Source organism: Eptesicus fuscus, chromosome 10, assembly GCF_027574615.1.
Source record: "Eptesicus fuscus isolate TK198812 chromosome 10, DD_ASM_mEF_20220401, whole genome shotgun sequence".
NCBI classification, from domain to species: domain Eukaryota; kingdom Metazoa; phylum Chordata; class Mammalia; order Chiroptera; family Vespertilionidae; genus Eptesicus; species Eptesicus fuscus.
The window spans coordinates 55,390,774-55,410,537 of NC_072482.1; the positions used below are offsets into that span (position 1 = coordinate 55,390,774).

The following is a 19,764-nucleotide window of genomic DNA, read 5'->3' on the forward strand; positions in this document are numbered from 1 at the left end:
ATCTGAGTTTAGAGGCAAAAATGTTCCAGGATCAAAACGTTCCAATTGCTTTTTGAAGAATTTTTTGTAGAGTATACATTTTAAGAAAGAGCAGTAATTTTCTAAGAAATCTTTGCTATTGCCCTTTCTCTTGTCCGTTGAATCCTGTACTTATTAACTCCCTATGAAAAAGGTTTCTGAATGGAATTTACAGACTTCAAAATTAATTTTGAACTGAAAATGTTGAAAATATTTCTTTGACAGATTTTCAGAGACTGATGCATAGCAGTTTGTATCTTTCTTTCTTTAATGGCATTTGATACATTCTCTGGTCCCCATGGCAACAATAACCCCCAGCTTTCCCAGGAACTAAGGTTTGTTTTGTCTCCCTGTAGGAAGGCACTGCTAATGGTAACAGTAACTTTACAGCCTGTCAGAAATGAGTTGTTTGCTTCTTAAAAAGCAAAATGGGAAGGAACCAAGCCTAGGGTCTTTCTTTGGAAATGTTAGCTATTTAATTTGTCTCACTATTATATGTAATTTGCCTTGTCTCAGAACTGTACGCACATATTTTGTTTGTGTGTCAGTGTGTTAATAGTTATTATTTTGCTTGATAATGTTTAACCTTCAGGATGGTAAAATAGTTAAGAAAACTATTTACAGATGATTTTTATGTTTAGAAATCAATAGTATTACTTTATCGGAGGGCACACAATTTTATTTTTTCATCCAACAGAGAATATAAACTATTGATGCTTTTCTTTCAACTACTGAATTTTAATTAAACATGTACCCACCATAAACATAATTGTAATGCATTGGTTTGATTTCAAAGTAAACTCAATTACAATTTTATTCTTTGAAAAGTGGCATTTAATTGAATTACATCACATTGTTTGAGAACAGTTAATTCATTGATTTAAATAAAAATAAAAAACTACCACCTGTCTCTTACGCTTTAATTATGTTTAGGGTTTACTTTGCCCTGCATAAAAATAAGAATCTTAAAGTTAACAAATCTATGTTTAGATAAGTCATCTCTTTTTTGTGAGATAATTATATACTTATTAATTTATTGTCCTCATATTAACACATAATGGTTTTCAAATGGTGAAGTCCTAGAGCCTATGGAAACTGGTGGATGTTTTGGTTTTAGGAAAGTGATTAACTGAAGAGTTCTTTGTACTATCCTCATGGGCCAAATCACTGATGTATGAAGATGATTCAATTCCCAATTAATTGTTCTTTACTCAGCACATAGACATTGAGTGATCAGATACCAGTTTTGTTTTAAGTAATCTCCTGTTAATACTTAGCCCAATGGAAGTATACACATTACTATTGACATTAGACAGTACTATTTTTAGATGGTAATGCAAGTAGCTATCTATACTTTTTATTTAAAAATTCAACATTGAAAAAAAATAAAAATTCAACATTGGAAAGAGTAAAGTAAGTGAGGAAAAAAGTCCGTAGTTTGCCTGTAACAGTTAGCAAGATAATTACTGTGTTGAACAAACTCTGTTCCTGCTGTTCATGTACACATAGCTTAGAGAAACCTGAGCTTGGAAATTATCCATAAAAAATAAGTTCACGAATTAATAGAGAAATATACAGTCTACCAGTATATATTCGGTTAATTGGAGAGAATATTTATCTTCTAAACATAAATTAGCATTTAATATCAATACCTTTCTTATGCTTTCCACTTTTTGATACCCTCAAACAGAACTATTAGGGATAGTACTGTTATTCTGAAAGGAATGATAAATACTCTTTAAGGAAAACTATACTTTCTGGGTCATGTGGTTGGAGGGAACTAATTATTGAGAGATTTTTCTTTAAGTGAACTTAATTTTTTGTTTTGTTAATTCTCACCTGAGGATATTTTTTTCCATTGATTTTTAGAGAAAGTGAAAAGGAACTTATTTAGGTTGTCCTTATAATAAAGATGCATTATACTTTACTAGCCAGAGAGAAACATCTCTATACTTTACCTATCAAAGAGAAACATCGATGTGAGAGAGACACATAGATTGGTTGCCTCCTGTATGCACCCCGACCAGGGCCAGGGAACCTGCAACCAAGGTACATGCCCTTGACCAGAATTGAACCCAGGACCCTTCAGTCCACAGGCTGATGCTCTATCTACTGAGCCAAACCGGTTAGGGCTTAAGTGAACTTACTTTATGATAGAGACTTCACATTGTGCTAAGACTGCTTCAAATATAATGAGCATTGTGGTCTCTGATGATCACTACACAGGCTTTCTATGGAAAAGTACCACTTACGCTCTTTGCTCAAGACAAATATATTTGACATTAAGTCAAACCATGTATAGAAGCATATTACATTCATATGATATTTATTTTATGGAATCACTAAAATTTAGAATTGATTAATTTTAACACCAGATGGAAATACTCATAATAGTATACAAATAGGTCTTATTTAATTGATATGATAATTATAACTCTATAAGGTAGGTACTATTATTTGCCCATTTATAGATGAGGAAATTGAAGAGCAGAGAAGTAATATGCCCATGTCACCTGATGGAAATGGGATTAAGGCAGTCTGGTACATCCTTAAGAGTCTGAGCCATTAACTATAAGGCTATGACGCAAATTATGCAAGGAACATACACACACTAACGTTTTAGCTATGATTGACTTGGGTATGTGCATAAGTTCAAAGTTTAAATTGATGCTTGCTTTTATATCTTGTGTATTTTATAATTTGATAATGAACATACATTCTTTTTATGAAGTAAAGCAAATTTATTTTAAGAATCATTGAGAAGATGAAAGTGAATAATGCCATGTTTTCTATAGTTCTTTATGGTATCTGAAGTACTTTTATATCACTTATTTAGGTTGTCCTTATAATAAAGATGCATTATACTTTACTAGCCAAACCATGGCTTTTTAAATTGTACAAGAGGGTGCTATTAATATTTACACTAGGAAGACAATTTTAAATTTGAACTATCCAAGTAAGCCAAGATATATACTTACTCTCTACTTAAAACATCTCTGTGGGGTCAAGAGTGCTTAGCTATCATTATTCCACTTCAGAACTGAAAATAAAAAGTACTTAAAAGACTTTATAAAATCATATAATAAAAAATTTGATTCTGAAAATACATGAAAAGAAATAAGATTATCTTGACTTAGTCCATGGTTCTTGTGATTAAAACAAAGCCAAGCACAAAATCCACTGGTGACAATTTCCTCAAGCAATGGAAAATTTTGAATTATACAATTCCAGAAGACTTAAAATCCAGTAATCATACAGATTTTATTTGATTTAATATTTTATAACACTGAAATTTCTGAAACTCCATAACATTATGCTGAGAAATCTGAGTTTTATAAAAGGGAATAGCTAATATTTGTGATTACAAATTATGGATTCATATTCTATGAACCAGAACCCTTCCATCCAAACAGTACTAGAAAAGCAACTAACAGAGAATGAAATTAAATATTAGTATGCTTAGATGAGTGGATATTTAGCTCAGTCTTTTTTTTTTTAATAAAAAGTAGTCATGGAAGACATTAATAAGTGAAATGGGCAATATTTTGTATTAGTGATTTGGTTAGAAATTTGAAAAACTTATTGATTGAGCTTAAGAGTGTCGTTAGGCAGACCTTAGCAGGCAAATTATGTTTGCCAGTGTTTTAGCTGATAGAATTACACATGTGAAAATTTGACTATTAAGCCAGTGGGGCCGGGGGGGGTGGGGGGAAAATTCCAAAGAAATGGCATTTGCGTAATAGGTATTAACTACAAACTAGGGACAGAAAAGTGGCAGTCACTGCAAAATAGGATCTGCAGATGTCTTGTTTAGCCAACAGAGTGTTTTTAATGATTTTGAATTTGAAGCAGTTTAAGCAGGTCAGCAGGCATTCAATGTTTTACATCCTGGCTGTCCTTCCTCACCCAAGTTCCCAGCAGGGCCTCTCCTAGCTCTGGCGATGCCTTGCTGGGAACTTGAAAAAGCACCTGCTCTGGGAACCGGCAACCCCAAGGCACACAGCTCTTTGAGCAGAGCTGGGTCAGAATGTGGCCCCTACTTGCTGTTTCTGCCTTGAGATTTTGTGAAATTTAAAACTGCACACCCTCCTCCTTGACATTCTTACTATTGGCTTATGCCCTTCCACTTCAATGTCAATGTTACCTGACTGCCTTTCATTACAGACCCTGAATGTCTTTATGACATCATGATATTTATAGTCTAAATTAAATAATTTAATTGACCCAAGGGTACTTTACTTTGGAAAGAATACTGAATCAAGATATTTTTTCTCACTGTGTTATTTGACTTTTTCATTTCTTGACCCAAACTTCAGAAATATGTAGTTTTTCATAGTAAGAAGAAAATTAACTGCAATGAAAATATATGGCAAGAGATATTTTTTTTAGCCATCACTAAAAAAAATTTTTTTGAGTCACTAGTATAGTTAAATACATTCTTGAAAAATGTACTAGGGTTTGCACTTATATGCAAGTATTAGAGTGACATGTCCATTCTTATGTAGAACAGAAATTACTAATATTTCCACTTTTGAGCTTTTCTTCAGAGATTACTAAACATCTTAAGAGGTCACTAGGAAAGTGATGGAAATTAAAAGGGGATCAAAAGAGTAAATATAATGATATATAAAGAAAATAAAAGGATCATAATATTTAATTTGGATAAGGTTATGCTGATGAGACTCTTGCTACCACATTAGGGAAAATATTACCTGCTATATTAATATCACTATAAATACAGTGACTACACCCAGGTTTAAAAGGGTGGGGAAAATATTACTCCTTATCTCCTTATGCCTCTGTTCTCCTTTAGTGATGACCATTGTTATATGATGGTACAATGGTGAAGTGTATGCAAACCATCCAACCGAACTATATATTTATGGCATCCTGTGCTTATAAAGTGTCTGACCACTGAGAGTATATGCCCTCATCCAGCAGTTTTCAACCTTTTTCATCTCCCAGCACACATAAACTAATTACTAAAATTCTGGGGCACACCAAGACATGTATTTCTGGCCAATCTGACAAAAGCTAGGTATAATTTTGATTCATTCACACCTGATGCCTAATCTAAGGGATAAAAGGTCAGTGTTTCTGACTAGATAGTCAGGAATGTTTCATAAATTCTTGTGGCACACTGGATGAAAATTCCTGCCCTAATCTAGCACAGAGTATTAGTTAAATTAAATACATTAAAATGCAATACAGGTGGAACTACTGGAATGGGTTAAATAGATGAGACTTAATGTAATCTCCTTTCCTCTGAGTATTTTAAAAGCTGCAAAGGTGGACTTTTTAAAGCTCCAAAGGGAATTATGTGTATGAGTTTGCCTTACTGGTTGTTATGCAGAATACCAATCAATGCCTCTCTTAAACCTGCCTTTACCGATTAATTTATCCAGGATCCCTAGGTTTTGCTCTGTCTTTTAGCTTTGTTCATGTAGTAATGTGGTGTGTTATCTTTATAATGAGAGGCTGAGACAGATCCATTTCAGTAAAAGATATGCACCATTAATGAGTTTCTGGCCAGCTATCAAGGTATCATCAAATGTGGTTTATCTTGGTGAATGAAAGTTTGAATGGAAAATTAAGCTCCCACACTGACTGTAGAAGTGCAGTGGATCATTTTGTTCTTTAATGTCACACTTCACTGGACATACTTCTCAGAGCAGTGAATCATGCTTAAAACAAGCAGCCTTTACTTTAATGACGGCAGATAATGCGGCAGAGGTGAATAATAAGTGTGAGAAGTCTTAACTTTCTCTGGCAGTACTCTCTCCTATGCGCCTGATGGACAACTTACAAAGTACATATGCTGTTTTATAGATTGGAACTTGGGATCCAGCCAGTGGCCTGAATATGACAGAAAGTCAAAAGGGAAAACCAGCCAACATCACAGATTCCTTATCTAACCGTTCTTTGATCGTCACCACCATTTTGGTAAGTATTTATTTTTCCGTTCTTTTCAGACAAAACGTAGATAAACATGGAAACAGATAGAAGAGGACATTATAATTGGAGCGGTAATGAACAGAATGTAATGTATTTTGCAGTTATTTAGCAATTACTGTACAGCAGATGAGTCGATGTTAACCTAGTCGCAGTTTTATCTTGTTAGTCTTCAGTGATGTAAATTATATTCACGTTTGGGCTGGTAAGGTTGATTAATAATATAACTTCAGGTATTACTGGAAATCTTTACATTTCCACAAAATTAGTTACTATTGAATAATTGTCAATGTTAAGGTTTAAAAATATATGGATATGCAGCTGTACAAATATTGTTATGAGAGAAGCTGCATGTGAACTTTGCTTTTGGTTTCATTTCCTGCAAATAGATTTCAGAAGGCATGTCATTTATTTTTAGGATTTTTCTATAATAATTTTACCCTTGCTTTCAATTTAATTGTTTTTAACATGAAGAATCACTTTTACCTTACTAATATCCCTAATGAAATCAAATGACAAGTGTTTTTTTAAGCCACAGATATTTTTTTACCACCAACAGAATTCAATTAATACTGATAAGCTAGATATTCTTGCCCTCTTGTAATGATATATTTCTATTAGATTACACAGTAATGTTCACTTATGTCTAGTATGCCTTTTGCAAATGGGAAATTTAATTTTAGGATGAGCAAGGAGCTCTTATATTATTTAAGCAGTAATTTTACCTACAGAATATGCTTATCAGTGCTAGTGCTTATATATCTCAATAAGAATGTGAGATTAATGTCCAGAACAAACTACCACATACTTTTAGCATTTATACATTTCCTAAATTTGATTTATGGTGAGAAATCAAGCCAGAAGGAATTTATAATCTTGTCTTTTAGTAACAGCAAGGGTCAGATCTCTAGGCATGTTATGATAAAATACTTTGGGTTAAGGACTCTTGATAATGAAGCAAAACTGCTAATCATGAAATGACAGTGATGGAAATCAACCAGGTTTTTAAAATCATTTTCAGGCTAAGAACCTTAGTGAATACTTGCTCCATAGGTATTATATTCAAGCTTCCTCGGTTATCTTTTCCTTAACTTTATGTCTCCCTCTCTTTTCAAAGATATCTTTCATCCCAGCAGTTCATCAGCCCCGTTCTTCAGTTGGAACGTTCTTACAGGATGGTACCATGTCCTTTTTTCTGCCAGTACGTCCTGGACCTCATTACCTCCTGCTAGAACTAGTGCAGTAACCATGTAGCTACCCCTTTCGCTATGGCCTTTCCCCTTCCCAACGTACCCTATTCTCCACCTTAAAAATCTAATTCTGTAATTTTCCCGCTTTCTTGCCTATAATTCTTTAGTATATTCATATGAACCTTTAAAAGAGTCCCAACATTTTGACCCTTGTGTTCAAAGCCTTCGACAGTCTTGTCTTCTTTCACCTTTCTATTCTCATTCCCCATTACTCCCACTCAGGATCCCTGTGTTTTAATTGAACTGGGAGAACAATTTAGCCTGACACTATGATTGTGTTAATTCTCTTCCTTTCGTATGCAATCTGTTTCTCTCCATTTCTGAGATACTATAGTTCTTATCAGTATTTTATATTATTTAGAATTAATATTACACTATTTTTAAATTATTTCATATCTTTAATATTCTCCCTAGACATTACTGTGCACTCCTTAACTGTATGTCCTGTTTAGATACCATAGGTGCTTCTACAATGGTTGTAAAGAGTTCTGTGCAGGGGTCATCCATGGTCTTCAGCAATCAACCCCATACTCCTTTCTCTTCTCTACAATCCAGTCAAACTCCCATATATTTCACTTATTTGATGGCTCCAAATATTTGCTCATATTCATCCTTCCAGACCAATCTCAAATGACACAGACTCCATGAAACTGCATGATCTCTCCATTAACCTGTGCATATGTATGTGTGTGTGTGTGTGGGGGGGGAGTGGTTTATATGATACATATATCTTATGATATCATAATACTCTATCATGGCACTTACCATGCTTTTTTTAATTTAAAAAAATATCTGTCTTCTTTTGACATGAATGTGTACAAGGCCAATGATCAAATTTTACACTTTTTAAATATAGCAGTGTCAGAGAAAGTGCCTAGGGCACAGTCAGCACTCAAAAATTTTTGTCAAATTCAATTAAGTAAACGGTATTTAACTAAAAGGAAAATTAGAGGAGCTGAGTAACTTCCAAATGACTATATTTAGTGTTCAGGTAATTGCAAACTTCTTGTGCAAACAAAGCATGTGATTAAAGTAGCCATATAATTTCTCAATCTTGCTTAATTACTGAGGGCTGTTTTATAAGGATTATCCAGACTTCCTCTAACAATAAAGAAGTTTGTGCCTATCAATAAACAAGTGCTATTTAACATTGGATTCATATCAGAGTCAGGCATAAAGCTGTTAAAAGGATAATGCTCCCCAAAACTCACTCATATTTTTTTAAAATAGTATTTCTAGGCTTTAGACATCTTTTTTTAATAACTTCCACAGGTAATTCTGATCTATAACAATGACTGAGAACTGTTCTGGTCATTACTCTGTGTAACTAAGATGTAAGATCATCTGTGGAACATATGCTGAGCTTACATTTTAATAAACAGATTATTTATACTTTAACTATGTCACTCAACTGGTTTCTAAGAGATTCTGGTATTTATTAAAAGAAAAGGCAATTTATTTATTTTTACATAAATTTTTATATAAATTCCAAATTTTCTGATCACAAAGTATCCTCACTCCAGAAAGAATAGATTTGAAGTGATCATTTACTTTATTTATGTGAGTGTTGTGCTTGATGTAATTTAATGGCATTTAATTGCTATTTATAATGATGCAGTGATCATTTGATTTATGTTGTGGTTATTTTGTTCTTTTCTCTCTTGGAGAATCTCAGGGGAGAGTCCAGCTATTATGAATAATGGCATGTCCACAAAGAGAAGTTCACTTATCCTTCTTGTTCAATACATTTTTATGTGTCTTTAGAAAAACCAGTGAAGTTTCTAGAATATAGCATTATCAGTGTGTCAATAATAATCAGCTCAATTCCTCATGAATCTATTCATGTTTTTATTTGCATTTGTATTTATTCATTACTTTAACACATATATATTGAATAATGATGGTATATCAGGTATTGTACTAAAAGCTACATTTGATTGATTAACAAATAGACATGGTCTTTTTTCTGATTGACCTTAGAAAATGGTATGGATTATAGAAAGAAGTACACACACACACACACACACACACACACACACACCCCTTGTGATTAGGATATAAGAGAAATAAAATGGAAGGATGCCTTTTACAGGATGATCCTGAAATATACAGGGGTCAGGAGTGAAAGGAAAAGTCAGTTTAGGGTTCATTATGGAAGAATAGACAGCTGAGACTTGAAGTTTGGGAAGGAATTAATAAGGTAAAGAAAGAAACAGAAAGGAGTATCCTAGGCAGAAAGAACAGCATATTCAAGGGCTCTAAAGTCAAAGATATCTTGGAAATTTTCAAAGTTGAAAGACCATCCCTGGAGCTGGTGCTTTGAATTGCTTCTCTGCTTCATCAAATTTAATCTTATGAATATTGTATGTTACAAAAAAAGAGCAGACATTGTTTACATGCCTACTTACTATCTGCTAGACATTGTTCAGAGCACCATTCATGGATTTACTGGTTTAATTGTCACAATAACCTTTTGTGGTAGCACCATCATTAATGCTGTTTTACCCGTGAGAAAGCTGCGGTCCAGATTGCCTATGCAAACTACTCATAATCATACAGCTAGAAAATAGAGTAGTGGGTTTCAACCAATCTGTGTAGCCAACTTGAACAGCCAATACTCTGAGATAAAAGCTCTAGTGGCCCACCATGGAAAAGTCTAACAATTATGATTTATGACCAAAATAGGATCTTGAGTAATGATTACTCACTTAAAGCAATGCTTCTCATTCATAAATTCCACATATGTTTCACACTGTGATGCTGTTATGGTGTGTCCTCAGACATTGAGATATATCCATCTTCAAAGAAGATTATAGCTACTCTTGCTTGAATGTCTTGGGCCTCTTATTTCGCTCCTCTCCTAACTTAGCATTCAGTTTTCTTTCAGCCTCCTCAAACCATAATCTCAGATTTTTATGGGCAATCAAATTAATATTGGGGCTTATCTCATCCCCTTCAACAACAACCTATACCCAATATAGTGTCTAGGTGTGGTATATAATTATAGCATAGAATTGATTCATTTTAGAAAGTCCTAAATAATTTTATAAATGCCTAAATTGTTTTAGTTTTGAATTAAGATCAATGTGTCATACAATTTGGAAATTTTTGTAACTTTACCTGCAGGTTAAAACATAAACCTCAGGTTTATTCATGTCTCCTAACATTCCTTATATTACAACTCTGTTTTTCAAATTTCTACCTCATTTGTTAAAATTCCTTGCTTCTTGTGTTCACTGTTATTAATGGAACTAAAAATATCAACCTTAGAATCATGCTTTTATTTACGATGATTTCATTTATCGCATAGAGATGGTCAAATCATAATTGCCAAAATAATAACAAAAATACTAATTCTGAATGAGATTTAGACAGCTTTTAAGGAATGATGTGTGCTGTTTTCAGTTTATAATCTCATTTTGTAGTCCTTACTGCTGTGGATCCACTAGCTAGAGGCAGTATCAGGTGACTGAATATTTATTTAAGTTCATATAGTGAATGCCTATTTCCCTCTGTGTTCTTGGTTTTCAATAGATTTTTCCTACTTTATAAATATGTGGAGTGTTTCCCACTTTGCAGCTTTATAACTGTTTTTTGTCCATCAGAAGATTACTAATACTTAAATGCCAGTGTACATATTCTTTCCCTTGATGACTAGTGGCACTTTTTTGTGCAAATTACTATGCATTTGCATACTTTTTCAGAAAAATCAATTACTCTTAAAGAGGGTTACTCAATGAATTTAACAAATGTGCTTGCATCTGTATCTTTGCCTTTTTTTTTTTCCTTGCACTTGCTGGCAGATTGTGTATTTCAGCAGTGAGTTTACTTGCTTGGGCTTGTAAAGCTTATTGTCAACAGTTCACAGGTACAGAAGGCTTATCTGGGAACAAACTCCCATGGACAATGGGAAGAATCACAGGACAAAAGTCAGAAGTGACCAAAATCACCCTCTAAATAGTTCTGCAGCTTCTTCCAAAATCAACAAAAGCAGATTTCTAAGGCTTCCAATCTGCCACTGCAATAACTTTTCCCTCTAATTCTTCTCTTTCCATTGTCACAAAAGGACCATAAAGCACCGAGTTCTTCTTAGAGTGCTGTTAGCATCCCTATTGGAAATCTGGACACTGCAGCTTCACAAAGAAAAATGATTTTCATTTTTAGTGACCCCTACAATATTTCTAAGTAGGTGTATTTGGAAGTACTACTTAAATGTTAACATGAGTGAGATGAGAGTGTCTCATTCAAACTGTATCCTCATAACCCATTCCTGCAGCCAGCTTGCTCAAAGGCCACCGAACCTTTTTTCACCATAAATTTTTCTTCTATTTCCAGGATTGTGCGGGCATTACATTTTCCCCTTTTGTTCTTACTCAATGTGTTTTATTTCCAATAACTTCTCATATTTTCTTAGACCTCCAGATTACATAGGTAAACATAAAACTATTGGTGATAACACCATTGAGAAGAAAGAAAAAAGGCTGTGTGTTTTAATGTGAAATTAGGCATAATTTTTAAAAAAATCCTAGGGTCTCAATCTTTAAAGGCTTTATAAGTGACCAAGAACCTCATTTTTTACCACATAATCACACACACACACACACACACACTTGCCTGTTTCCTTCATCCTTCTGTACTTAATATAATTTCAAAATAAAATGATAATAAAGATCCTTAAGTGTTTTAATCCCGTTTTTATATTCTTTTTTATTGCCAACATATTGTCAAAACTATAATTTTGATGTAATTATTTTGTTGTGAGCAAAATAATAAGTTTGGTATAGAAGAATGAATAGAGGAATATGAATTTTTGGTTTAGCTTAACCATAGCTTTAACTACATGTAAATTAAGTAACTTTCTTTACCTGTCTCATTTTCAAAGATGTTATCCAAATAGTACCATTTAAAAGTATACAAACTAAATTTCAGCCATGATCTTGATCTGAGATTCACAAGGACGTTTGTGATGACTTATAGACATACAATTATATACCTGTATGTCCAGTATCAAATTCAACCTGCATCAAACCTTCTTCTTCAACTTAGGCCTTCCCACATCTATTTCAAATATATTTGAAATGGTTTCCTATATTTTCAAACTCTATTTATGGTCCAAGGACTTTTCTATTCACTCAAGCCAGAGGCTTGTTTCCATAGAAAATAACTAAAAAAGAAAGAACAGCATAGATGGACCTAGAGAGCATTATGCTAAGCGAAATAAGGCAGTCAGAGAAATATAAATATCACATGATCTCATTCATATGTGGAATCTAATGACCAACATAAACTGATGAACAAAAATAGACCCAGAGACATAGAAACATCCAACAGACTGTCAAACCTCAGAGGGAAGGCAGGGAGGGTGGAGTGGGGGAAGAGATCAACCAATGAACTCATATGCATATATGCATAACCCAAGGACACAGACAGTGGATGGTGAAGGCTTGGGGAGGGGCTGGAGGGGAGAAGAGGGCATTGGGGGGGGGGGCGGGAAGGGACATATGTAATACTTTCAACAATAAAGATTTATTTTTTTTTAAAAAAAAGAAAAGAAAACAACTCAGTCACTTTATACCTAATGTTCACAATTCAGATACCAAAAAAAGAAAAGAGAATGGGTTGTTCTAAAAGTTTCACAAAGTGAGTCAAGAAACCTGTGTAACAAGTTAGAAAAGGTTAATTCATGGGTACTATTGAATGGGGAATTTATAGTCTGATTTGAAGGACATTGTGCTAATTGGAAAGAAGAAAGAGATGGCAACATTGAAAAATCAAGTATGAGATTTCTTGGAGATGGACTAGATGTGGGACAAAAACAACTGAGAAATGTGAATGAAGACTTCCAGGTTAAAAGCCTGCGAGGAAAGGGTATGAACATCGCCACAGAACATGATAGGGATGCTGGGAAGGGAGATAACAAGCCCTGTTAGTCATGTTTGAATGGAGACATTGGCAATAACTTACATATAGTCAAAACTTGATTATTCATGTAAGGGGATAATAAATTAGATTTAGCAATGAAAAGCAGTTTGGAGATAAGCTAATACGTGCAGTCGCTTTCCCATAAAACCTTTTACGGAAAGAACAGTGAAATGGCACATTTGATTGATTTGAGTTTCAGTTTTTTTCTCCTCTTTACTCTATCACTTGTGAATTTAACTAATGAAATATTTAATGGCCAAATACAAATACCAGCAGCAAGACTGTGACAATCAAGACCTCCAATGTGAGCTGATAATTCAGTCAAGTGGAAAAGTGTAGATGAAAAGTTGCTCTCCAGGCCTGCGACACTATTTTGTTGTTGCTTTAAAAGGCATGTCCCAGATCATGATAGTTATTCATTTTCTCTTCAGAAAGTTTAAGTGAAAGTTCCTTCTTAATAATGTCTTGATAGAGACCAGGCAGACAGCTCTGGTAGGGGGAGGGTTGTTGGTGAAGGGGGCTGAGCAAAAAAGAAAAAAAGAAAAAGAGAGAGAAAGAACTCAAGGGCACTGACAACAGTGTGGTTTTTTGAGGTGGGTGGGGTGGAGATGGAAGAGGGTATAAGGTGAATAAATGATGATGAGAATAAAATAAAATAAAGGAAAATGTAATAATGTCTTGAGATATCAAAACAGGGTTTGTTGTTCAGGCAAGAGAGCAATGTATGAGCTCTTATGGAGACTCTCTCATTAATAGTTTTTGATTCTAACAAACCAGTCAGTCATTCTTAGTATTGCCTTTTTTTGAAGACATTAAGTTGTTTTGATGGTAACTGCTATGTTCTTTCATTCTTGCTTCCTGGTATTCTCACTTCCAATTGTGATAACCTGTAGTGCACCATGGGCTTCTGACATGATTGCTAATTAGGGATGGCAGCATTCAGAGTTTAAGAGCCAGTGACTAGAAGGAAGCTGCAAGACCATGACTCCGACAATGGCAAGACCTTTCTTAGCTCTACAGCAGTAAAAGCACAACAGTTGGAAAGGCAGATGCTAAAAAGAAATGAATAATCCTGTGTGTCAGTGGAGTAGTGACAATTAGCTATGTTATTATTGTTTGTGCTTATCTATTGCTTATTGTTCTTATCGGTCATACTGTGAATTGGAAGTGTTTTGATTTTTTATTGCCTGTCCAGTAAAGTTTCTGTGTATTTTCCAGCAGCATTTAGAGTAGTAGGAATCATTAAAATGTAATAAAATACTAATAGTTAGATCAAAGTTTACTACATACATTTATGAAGCTTACTTAATTTTGCTAAGAAAAAAAAAGATTATATTTGAATGACTAGTTTAGGCCAGTGGTGATATTTATTTTTTTAAAAGTAAAATTACAAGCTTGAAATTTTCTATAGCCCTTGAATAGTATAAAAAGTATAAAACCAAATAGTAATATTTACAAATGTTACTGATACTGTATTCTTATTAAATTTCATCAGGCTTAAAAATACCATTTTAAATTAATGTAATAAAATACTTTATAAATTAATCACTTATGTATAATGTAATAATTATTTCTGAAATTATTTTGAAAGAATTTACAAACATGATCTACTAAATTAGCACTTAAATATATTTTTCCATAATATTGATAAATATAATTTTTTATTTTTAAATTTTCTTTCAGTAATGATTCATATTTCTTCACACTTAATAACCAAAAGTTTGATAATTATGAATAAAGCTCTAAAAGTCTATGTTATTTATTACCATCATAATAAATGTTTCTATGAAATTTTTAAAATAATAAACAATAAGATTTCTATTTGAAGCACTTTAGGATAAACGTAAGAACAGCCAACCATTTTTAGAAGGGAAAAAATGCAAGCTGTTTAAAAGTGAGGCACCAGAATATGGTTCTTCATTCTGTTTGGAGGTTTTGACCATGGCTTGGCTCCTCATTTGGCAGATAGCCTGGCACCCTATGCCAGCTGTCAAGCAGAAGACAAGGGAGGGACAGTTACTGTGGAGAAGCTACTGGTGTTCCCTAGTCAGATCCAAAGAAAAACAGAAGCTGATGGAACAAAACATACCATTTCCCTTCATTAGGAGCCTGGTTTTCTGTGTCAACTTGCATTCTATTTTTCATCCTTAATCTACCGTTTCAGTTCTGGAGCTTCATTTTATTAATTCTAGTATTGGTTTGTAGTTCAAATAATTAGAATTGTCTGAACATCTGTAATCAAAGGGGTGCTATCCTCATTAACACAGTAAAAGTGTTAATTCTCTTAAATTCCACTGAAATTTCTAATGATTTAGGGAAAACACACAAAGAACAATGAAAACAGTAATATTATAAGGTAAAGTTAAAAGGAGAACACATGCCATATTTCAGTAGCCTATTGACCAAATAGTGCTTATAGGGAGAGCTTGCTGATTATCTCCTAAAATGACATTTCTAATTATGATCAAACAATGTGATTTTATGTTTTTGGTCAGGAAAATACTTTATTTTTTAATGCTTTCTTAAGTCACTTCATGAAAATGTTGCTATATTTAAGAGGTCTATAATTAATTGTCTTTGGTTGTTTAAATATTTAATTGTGCATCTTATATGTAGTTATAATTTTACCTCATCCTTTACTAATTTTAATTGATTTTATCTGTCTTACTTTTTATTTGCATTTGGTGAGAACTTCACTCTTAGAACCTTTTTCTTTGTTTTAATGGTATTTTTATCATTATTAGCTAAAATAAAGAATTTATTCTCAAAAGACTTTTTATTTCTAGTTTTCCAATTATATTTCAAGGGGCAATAAATATTATTGAATACATTGGTTATCTATACAGATTATCATTAACTTCCAAGTTGTAATTATTGTTCTGCTGAATGTATTATTCAGCTTCTGAATAGTGAAAATAGTTGTATTCCAGAGATAAACTATTATTGGTTGTGGTTGAAAAATTGTTCAATGGACTGCTGTGTTTTGTTTGTTGTATTGTTTTTAGGTAGATTTGACAGTGACTGCTCTTTAGTTACAGTATTAAACCATTTTCTTAGCTTTCTATGTCAGCGTTATGATAACTACATTTAAAAAGAGAGGAACTGGTTCCATAGCATTTACTACTCTCTAAAGCATTATATATATCCTGAATTATTTGCTTTATATTAGTTTAAAAATAAAATCTCACAGTATTTAGAATTTTTTTCTGGAAGATTTATTTAATAATCATTATAATTTATTTTATGTTTATTTACCTATTTATTTTATTACTGGTTTTTTTTGAGCCAGTTTTATATTGTGCATTGATGCGCATCAAGGTATTTAAGTTTATTAACATAGCTTTTCACATAAGGCCATTATATAAATCTAATAATCTATATCTATTGAGTACCTTTCCAATGTAAAATTCTGTGTTTTGAAATTTTTTCTCACTCTAAAAATGTGGTTAACTAAGAAATCTTACTGTCTTATTGTTGCTTTTACTAAAAGACATTTATAATTTTTATTCTCTTTTTTTCCTATTTTATACTTTAATTTTTTCCTACTTCCTTACTATTTTTCTCCTGTTTCTTCTCTATTTTTGGTTGTCCATTTTCTAGCTTTTTATTATATGTGCTCAATTTGTTTATTAAGTTACTTAATGCTAAATTCACATAAGGCTAACTTTTTCTCTGTAAAAATGCAGATTAGGGTAATACCTGATGAGTTTAATATTAAGCATATTGCATTTAATTTTTTATGGCGTCTTTCATTGGCAGTTAGACATGTAGTTCTATAGCTGAAGAGAATAGTTCTTACTGGAGATGTTATCTGGAGTTATCAAAATAGATAGTGGTTGGCATTCTGAATATTGGTGATATTGTTCCTTAGAGAGCACATGTGTGTTTTTTAGTGAATCTACACCACTGCACATTTCTCCTTTCTTGGATTATATCATAAACATATTTACTGTATTTTTTATTTGAAAAATACTCATAAATGAGAGCTTCCAGGAAAATAAAGCATTTGGTATAGGAAAAAAATATATATATACTGTCCTTTGATTCGTGCTCATGAGTCCCTTATCCATATTGAGAAGTAATAATGACAATTACTAGATTTTCAAGACCAGTAAGTCCTAAATTATGTCAGGTACTTCCAACCTAACTTCATTTTCTGATCAATATCTGTTTCTCAAGTTCTTATCTCTGTACTTTCAATCAAAACTTGATTATTTGACATTGATTCCTAATTGCTTCTCTTTATTTGAGATTAAAGTGGTTCTATTAATGATAGACTATATCCTGAATCCAGTTAACCCAGCACAATGACTCAGAAAGAAAAGTATAGACTGCTTCCCCTGGCAGAAAACACTTCTGTACTTTGCTTTACTAACATCACCAAAGGGAGTGTTTTTTTCCTAGAAATCCAGAATAATAGATAAGTCCCCAGGTCCTTATCCATTTATTTTTTATTTTTATTTTTTAATTTCTTTATTGATTATGGTGTTTCATATGTGTCCTTATTCCCTCATTACCCTCCCCACACCCCCCTCATGCCCTCACCCCCCTGTTGTCTGTGTCCATTGGTTAGGCTTATATGCATGCATATAAGTCCTTTGGTTGATCTATACCCCTTACTCCCACCCTCTCCTACCTTCCCTCTGAGGTTTAATGGTCTGATCGATGTTTCTCTGTCTCTGGATCTATTTTTGTTCATCAGTTTATGTTGTTCATTATATTCCATAAATGAGTGAGATCATGTGGTATTTTTCTTTCATGGCCTGGCTTATTTCACTTAGCATAATGCTCTCCAGTTCCATCCATGCTATTGCAAATGGTAAGAACTCCTTTTCTTTTACCACAGCATAATATTCCATTGTGTAGATGTACCACAGTTTTTTAATCCACTCATCTGCTGATGGGCACTTAGGCTGTTTCCAAATCTTAGCTATTGTGAATTGTGCTGCTATGAACATAGGGGTGCATATGTCCTTTCTAATTGGTGTTTCTAGTTTCTTGGGATATATTCCTAGAAGTAGGATCACTGGGTCAAATGGGAATTCCATTTTTAGTTTTTTGAGGAAACTCCATACTGTTCTCCACAGTGGCTGCACCAGTCTGCATTCCCACCAGCAGTGCACTAGGGTTCCTTTTTCTCTGCATCCTCGCCAGCACTTGTCCTTTGTTGATTTGCTGATGATAGCCATTCTGACAGGTCCTTATCCATTTATAAGTCAATGTATTTTATTGTGCATTGCTCAATATGCATTTATGCCATTAACTTATGTCATTAATTAAATAATCAAACAAGAATGAGCATTATTAACTTGAATTCTGTAAATTTTATGTTCTGAGATCTCTTAGCCTTAGTTTCATGTAGTAATTGGTTTAAAAAAAAAGTAACTTGTGAATTTTTTTTATCACCTTGTCTTAGTAAACTTATATTGGTAAAACAAACAGAAGAATTTTTACCACTTCATCTGAGAACAAACTAATAGGAAAGCAATGCCTTTGTCATATAGCTGTTTGGAAAACATTTCCTATTATATGAAGAATATTTTATACTACATTCAAATGTAAATAGAGTCAAAGTTCATCATATATTTTTTACAGCTTTGTGTTCTTAAAAGATATCTAAATTTATATTTCCTACTTTGAAGTTTTATACTTGAAATTGTTGGTATGTACAATGCTCTCTGACCTTAGAAATGATACACTACTTTCATAATAACAGCATGCACTTTCTATGCCCTGCAGCAATAGCATTCCCTGCTTATTAACTGGTTACATCAGAATTTCAGTGTGTTCTGTAGTTCTAATAAGTATGTGTTACAGGTATATCCTACAACTATTCTGTGGTTAAATAGATTTAGGAAAATACTTGGTTGAGCCAAATTCTTTGGGGGTAATTTTGTCACTGAGTCTTTAGTAAATTCATATGTATTGTGGATATCTCAAAGGGATGCAATTATGTACAATTTCCAAAATTTTTTTCTTTTTTTTTTTTTTATATATTTTATTGATTTTTCACAGAGAGAAAGGGAGAGGGATAGAGAACTAGAAACATCGATGAGAGAGATACATCGACCAGCTGCCTCCTGCACACCCCCCACCGGGGATGTGCCCGCAACCAATATACATGCCCTTGACCGGAATCGAACCTGGGACCTTTCAGTCCGCAGATCGACGCTCTATCCACTGAGCCAAACCGGTTTTGGCTAATTTCCAAAATTTTTAATTGCATAATTTTATTAAAAATAAAACTTTTGGGGTAATTTAAAAAAAAAATACACTATAGACAACACAAGGTTAAACCATAACAACTTTGAAGCCCTCCTTGATATCTGTGAAGGAATTTACATATATATGCAAATCCATGAACTGCCTACCCCACCAATAATCAGCAGAGGATTAATTGACACTTGATATCTGAATTTAATACCTCACTGAAAAAAGGACTTTTCTGCAGGTTTAAGGGCCAAATAGAAGTTAGAAAGTCTAGTTTTGAATTCTGAATCTGCCATATATTAGATGACTTACGTTGGGTAAGTTACCTTAACTTTACATGAGGATAATAATAATGAAATGCAACTTGAAGTTTGTATTAGAGGTAAAAATTTGGAAAATATATAACAATTCC

General features: G+C 33.3%; 1 protein-coding gene across 2 annotated transcripts in view; it reads left to right on the plus strand.

Moving 5' to 3' along the window:
* Positions 1 to 19,764, plus strand: part of GRIK2 (glutamate ionotropic receptor kainate type subunit 2) — a 571,111-nt gene that overhangs the window by 379,473 nt on the left and 171,874 nt on the right. For both annotated transcript variants that reach the window (XM_054722387.1, XM_054722388.1), the window contains exon 9: positions 5,848 to 5,961. In XM_054722387.1, coding sequence (XP_054578362.1) covers positions 5,848 to 5,961 — 114 coding nt within the window. The remainder of the gene's footprint in view (positions 1 to 5,847; positions 5,962 to 19,764) is intronic.